The sequence below is a fragment of the Jatropha curcas genome, chromosome 5, assembly GCF_041381405.1.
Source record: "Jatropha curcas cultivar XTBG-Jc1 chromosome 5, XTBG_Jcur_1.0, whole genome shotgun sequence".
NCBI lineage: Eukaryota > Viridiplantae > Streptophyta > Magnoliopsida > Malpighiales > Euphorbiaceae > Jatropha > Jatropha curcas.
The window spans coordinates 28,742,217-28,749,354 of record NC_143155.1 but is presented as its reverse complement, the minus strand read 5'-3'; the positions used below and the strand labels follow the sequence as shown (position 1 = coordinate 28,749,354).

Below are 7,138 nucleotides of genomic sequence, written 5' to 3'. Positions count from 1 at the left end.
TTCTCAAGAAAAGTTCGATAATAAACACAGAATCCAACAGAATCATATTTGCAAAATCTTCTTTGGATATCTCATCAGTTGTTGAAACTTCATAACAGTGGCGAATTGTTTTCTCCCAGTCTCGGATTTTGTCTACAAGATCAACCCAATCTTTTTTACCAGTTCTCGTGCAGAAGCCAACCAAGTATTTCAATTTCTGCTTTTGCATGACTTTCAAACCGTCGTCGTTGAGGTGAAAAGGGCCGATTGAAATCATTTGAGGAGTGTAGGCTGCTGGATTTAAAGCTCGAAGTTTTCTTGGAACTTTGTAGATACAAAGCTCAGATGGCCATAAGCCTGGCTCTGAAATTAAACGCTGCAACTCGTGAAGTAGTGGAATTTCAACTTTGGTTTGGTTTTTTGTTTCTTTTGAAGCATCTGAATCTGCTGTTTCGTTCTTTCCCATCACTTAGAATGCTTGATCTAGCGATACAAACAAAAAGAATTTTTAATCAGTTCTGATATACGCAATCATACGTTACAACTCTAACCTCAACTTAATCGATCCATTACAAGTAAAATTAAATGTGTAAAAAAATATACTTACTTAGCAAATATTATGGAATGTGCATGCTAAAATGGATACTTTGGCTGAGAGTAAGCGTAATTATCTATATTTCATCCACTTATATGACTGATATCCCTCATCGATGGGAAAAAAATGTTACATATCAGCCTTTTCTTCTCCAATGAGAATATGCATGTCCATCCACACAAGAAATTTTGCACGATTGGTTGGATAAAAAAAATGGAAAATAAAAGAAATCTTGACGATCGATTTGTTAGAATACAATGTATAAATGGTCACATTTATTTAATTTTATAAGATGAATGTTCAAATTATTTTAGTGGGGTAGTTAGATCATATAGAGTCCTTCCCGTTTCTTTTTTTTTTTTTTTTTTGACTTATTTAGTTTATTTTTAATTGAAAGTCGTGGATCCGATATGGCGTGAGAAAATTAATTAATTAATTTTATAATATTTACTAAATATTTAAATATTTTTTTTTTGAAAAATTAATGTTACTAATAGACTCCAAATTATGTTCGATTTAACCCTGGTTGATAAGATTTAGAATACATTGGTTGAATAAAATGGCAGACAAAAAATTGTTTTTTTGAAGCATATGTCAGTTTCTCTTGGTTGTTAGGGTTTGCTTGTTGACTTTTTGCTCCTTTAATTAGCGAGACCTGAATTCTTCAAGTCTTTTTTTTTTTTTTTTTTTTTTTAAATTCAAATAGCAGTACATTACAAAATAGGGAAATAACCCAAATTGGTGCAAGTCTTTTTTAATTCATAAAATAAAGTAAAGTTGCTACCAGAATAAATTTTATTAGCGAATATATATATATATATAAAGAGAGTCAAGCCTTGCATCATCATATTTATTTTTAGCATATCACATTAATTAATTATTTAATTAGCACTAAATGGGCTGAGTTAAAACTGAGGCTGGCCCAATTCTTGAGCACACTTTAAAGTATCATCTAAAATCTTCTCGACGCCATGCTTGTATTCAAATCCAAGTTCCTTCAGTTTCGTAGAGCTCAAAACAATTTCCCTGTCCAAATTCTCCACAAACCTGAAAATCAATCAATAAATTATTACTTTTCTTAATTCATTTCTAATTGAATTTCGAGATTGAGGTCTCTCATTTTTAGAAATACACACTCTAATATGAATTATTTATTGCTTTCAATACTCAGAAATTAACTTACTCTCCATTAATAGCAATATGTGGGTATTTCTTTTGCCAATAATTGGCAATCTCTGCCGATGATAATAAAGCTTTAGCACATAAAAATCTACCGCTAACGGATGGCTTCTCTATGCAGAAAATATGAGCCTCGCGAACATCTTCAATATGAACAATTGGTAGCTTTCCTATTATGTCTTCCAATTGCCTAGGTGTGGGATACCAAATCTTATCCTCTGTAACTTGTGAGATTAGTATTCCCATACTCTGAGACATCGCAGAATGTACGGTTCCTCCTCCCACTAATCCACATGTAATGCTCACTACTTCAAGCTTTTCGCTATTATGCCTAAGCACTTCTTGCTCTGAGAGCGTCTTCGATCGTGTGTATGCCTAATAAATAGTTTGCAGTTTACTGTTAATTTTAATATGTATTATACAGAATTAATCGATTATTAATTTATTTATTTATGCAACGAAGTTATTCGTACAGTCATTGCCCCAACTATTTACCTTTCACCTAATACCTATCAATATATAAAGTCTTAAATGAAATTTCTTAAATCCCGACTCTATATGTTATCTTACCATCCAAATATTACATCAAATAAATAGGCGTCAAATTCTATGTCAACTAAATAATTTATTCATTTCTATATGGGACTTCAGTTTATGCCTTAATTATGAAACAGTAGCAAATCTCTAATTAGCATCTATACTACATAAACTAATTGTTTTACTTTCATCAAAGTTTTAAAATATAATATCAACTTATCTATCTAACCTTTTCTTATTTAAGTTTAGCAAGGTATTTTGTGACTTCCTTAAATTTATCCATTCAACCTTATCATCTTTAGTTTCTCAGGTTAGCATAATGTTACCTGGTGTTATTATCTAGATCTCGATTTAGTTCAGATCTTTCCTCCTTTGGCTAGCATGTCAAAATTTTTATCAATTGCTTCATGATTCACTTCACTAGATTCTTTTATTCTTTTACTGTAAGGAATTCAATGTATTAATTTTAATATTTATCGAAAAGCCAGAAGAAATTAATTACCACATGTTTAAGTTGTATTTATCAACATATCATTAACTTCAAAACATCCCCTAGAGTTGAATAATTTTCTTATGATATGACAAACTACCCAAAAGCTTAAATTATCAAATCTCTCTAGTTCTGATTTGTCACAATTCACTACGGTCAAAAAGGAATAGTACTAAAATTTCAATTCTTAATGTATCTATCTCTAAGTTTTATTGATTTGTATTTCTTATTCTTGAGAAATTTCTACCTCATTAGATTCATTCCTACTAATAGTCTACAATACTGAATTTCACCTAATGTGTCTACTAACTAAGGATTTTTGAGCAATTTAAGAGTCCTCTTTTTCTAATAGTTTCTATACATTGTTTCAGCGATATTAATTGTTAGATTAATCGTTTATTTAAAAATTCGACTAATGAGTTGACAACTACAGCCTAGGTTGACCATCTTATGAGTAACTGGCTATTTAAAAACTTTCAAAAACTTTCCCTTTTCACTTTTAAAAATATCGGCATATCACTCACACATAACTTTGAAATTCTTATAATAAAAATTTGCATTTAACTTTTATTTCATTTCAAGACCAATATCAATCGTGGTATAAAAAAAAATGTTTTCATGAAGTTTGAAATCAATACTCATTGTATTTTCTAAAACCTTTTGGTATTTAATAAAAATGAATTGTCTATCTCCACGAGGATAATCCTTAAGTCATCTAGTTCCAGTCTACTATCTCATATTTCATTCCAAGAACATTCTAATCTCTAGCATTACTATTCCTTTTGCTGTTACTAGTCTATCAAGTAAATTGATCCACACTTTAAATTTTTCCAAAATTTATCTTTATTATTTTATTATTTTTATTTTTATTGATTTATTATTATTATTATTTATATTTATATTTATACTATATTATTATTTATCTTTATTTATTTAGTTATTTGTTTTATCATTTTATATATATATATATATATATATATATATATATATAATATATATATATATATATATATGCATATTTCTTACATCTGAATTTTTACTTCTTTCCCGATTCATTTCTTATTATTATTCTAGCAGTTCATAGTAGATAAATTAATTAACCATATTATCATCATCGGCCTTTCTACGATTTAACATCCCCTAGTCTTATCCAAATTCTTTAGTTTTTTTGATTCAGTTTAATTTTTTTTTATCCTCCATGTCTCATTAGTGTACCCATCTCATTAAATCTTATCCTTAAAAGAATTTTAATCATGGGTACATGAATCTATGGCGTGAAACCATCATTTTACACAAAATTTAATTACGTCGTAAGGTCATTGTTTCTTGGATTTCTAATTCTAATTTTTCAATCTCTACTGATGATTTTTTTTTAAAAAATTTATTAAATTTTTATTTTATTTTATTTAGCACATCGATCTAATTTCGTACTTAATTCTTTAAAGCAGATTTTATATACATTTTCTTAACTTAGATTAATAAATAGTATTAGTCCTTTCTACATGACTCTTTATCTAGATACATCAAATTCCCTTAATTATTAAGTTTTCCTACAGCATCCACGTTCCTTTCTCCATTCATTCCCCATTTGTGATTTAAAGTTATTCATCATTTTCTACATTCATTTTATTATAATAGATTTATGAACTTGGTCTAGCCCATTAAGTATCCTACATGTGCTAGAATCTTAAATATATCATGTCTAGTACACTTACTACAATTTAAATTCTCACCCTTTTTTTTTTTATATACATTCACATTCATGAGTTTCACCATGGTAAATTTAGGATTTCTTATAAGTATGATTATTTGTCTTAGATCCTCCTTTTCTAACCTTTGTAATTACAATTTCCACTTTTTAATCCCTAACAGTAACATTTCTAGAATTTGATCTCTATTAGTTTATCATTATTAATTTCTATAGGCCTAATTTAGTCCTCGAGATAGACAATATGATCAAAATAAATCAAACATGCAATCCTCGTAAGTCATTTAAAGTCTAAAATCAAACAAATTTTTGACATGCCGACAAAACAATAAAACCAAACAACAAAAAAATAATTTCCAATAAGCAAATAACAAGACATTTTTCTCAAATCATAGTTCAAATAAATTCACTTTGTTACTGTCTTTAAAACTCCGAATTCTTTTCTAAACAGTTTCAAATAATTTTTTTTTTTTGAAGCAGTGTCTCTTGTCGAATCAAGGTGTACTGGGTGATCAAGCCATTACACCAATTTCCAACTGATCTTCTGCTTCAAAATAGATGGAGGGAATTTAGCAAAACTCAAAATATTTTCTTTTATAAACGTCAGTTACCTAGACCTTTCTATACCTCACTATTATTTATGTACCTATAGTTCTCATCCTAAGTTTCATAGAGATTTCCTTCCATCTTCATGCACGATGCGTCCACCGGCACTAAAATGGAATTCAATCCAGACTACATCTCCTTTGTTGGTTACGGCCGACCCCAACATAGGAGCTCTATATTTAATTTCCTATGTTCCGCAATTGATTCCTAAGGCCCAACTTATGCTCTGATACCAACTTTGTCACGACCCATTTCCGTGGGCGGGATCGGCACTAGGACCTGGGTGGACTTAAGGCCCCCGAAACCCGTAGTAAGCCTGTATTACTTAAGACTCGCGTTCTATTCACAATTGTTGATTCAAGCCCAATAATTTATTTCACAAATATTTCCAAAGTACAATCCAAATAATAAATGTCTATACTCTATTTATTCATTTACAACCCAGTTGGAATATAATTGCGGAACTCTGCTCCATAATTCACTATCCTTTGCGTTTACAGATTCAATAGTTATTATTATTATTATTATTTTAAGTGGTCCAATATCAATTCTAAGAAGTTTAATTTATTTTCGACTAGAAGTTCCGATAACTTGTGTTGGACTTAAGACCAAGTCACAATTTGGGCTCAGATCAAAATTGTTTAGTACTTAAGCCCATACTGTCACAAATTCAGATTTTTGATTTATTAAAAATTCAAAAGTTTTGAAAATAAAAATTCAGGGTATTATATATAACTTGAGAATATATGATTAAAAATAGAAAAAACTATTAATTGTAAAAATCATTAGACAATAATATTACAAGATCAAATAGAGAACACACACACACACACACACACACACACACACACACACATATATATATATATATATATATATATATATATATATATATATTCTCGAATTAAATGCATAAAAATCTAATTAAATGTATATTCAAAAGTATAAATGAAATATATTTTTTTCGATTAAAAGGAAGTAAAAATAGAATAAAAAGGATCTTCAAAAGGATAAATATATTTATTTTCTCCGATTAAAATGCATAAAAAATTAATTAAAATGATATATCATGAATTTCAAATTAAACTAAGGTTACTTTAGAAAATCTCATAATTCCCTCCTTCAAAAGAGAAAAAAATGTGTTGGCCGCGTATTAGACACATACTCTCTTTGATTTTTCTTTTCTCGTTAATAATGCAACGCCATCCTGTCCTTCCCACTAATTAAAGTTGACAATTGTATTTTCTTTATCAATCATGCATTTCATATTACTTTTGTTTTTGTTTGTAAAGAAGTTGATGGATAACAAAATTAAAGTTTTTTCTTAAGAAAATAATCTTGGTAATTTTTAAGAATTCACCATTACGAAATTTTAACCGAATAATATCTCAATTTAAATGTAAAAATATATGTTTATATACGAAAGGGAGGAGGGTGCAAACCTCAAGTGCAAGAAGTGTTTTGGCGATTGAAAGACAGATTTTTTCCCTTCAAAAGTGACAAAAATATGTTAGAAATATTTTATATAGCAGGGTGCATATTTTTCCAACCAATTTAAGACGAATGCTCTTTTTCACTATTCTTTTCTCCTCGATAATGCAATCTGTCCTGTTCTAATATAGTACTCCGTCCTCCGTTACATTTTAATAGTAACAATTAAAATTTTATCTTGTTCTAATTTACGTGTTCATTCAGGACTTTGAAGCTATATAAATTATTATTTTTTTTAATTTTACCCATATTTATTAGATGTTTTGTATCAAAAATTAGATGAATAGCTTTTAATTTTTAAGAAGGACAATTTACACATTCTACTATATTTTTAAGAAATCAATAAATTTCATTCATTTTTTAATTTTTGTGAAAAAATTAAACTTCGACTGGAACTGGGGAAGTAATAAATTTATAGGTCCACATTGTTATTGACTAGTAATTGATTATATTTCATGTCTTGATCTCGCAGTACACTATAGTTAATTTTCCAAAGTAAAATATTGGTGGCAAACTTTAATAGCCCTCACTTCTAACATAAGTCTTTAACTCT

At 28.7% G+C, this 7,138-nt stretch overlaps 1 protein-coding gene and 1 pseudogene across 1 annotated transcript; both read right to left on the bottom strand.

Annotated features, from left to right (window-relative positions):
- Window positions 1-510, bottom strand: part of LOC119370362 (UPF0481 protein At3g47200-like) — a 3,766-nt pseudogene extending 3,256 nt beyond the window's left edge.
- Window positions 511-1,479: 969 nt separating this feature from the next.
- LOC149496533 (NADPH HC-toxin reductase 1-like) lies at window positions 1,480-2,011 on the bottom strand. The gene is made up of 2 exons (XM_089721357.1): window positions 1,758-2,011; window positions 1,480-1,621 (listed from the first exon to the last, which is right to left on the bottom strand). The coding sequence occupies exons 1-2, from the start codon at window positions 2,009-2,011 to the stop codon at window positions 1,480-1,482; spliced, it is 396 nt and encodes a 131-aa protein (XP_089577483.1).
- Window positions 2,012-7,138: the final 5,127 nt, after the last annotated feature.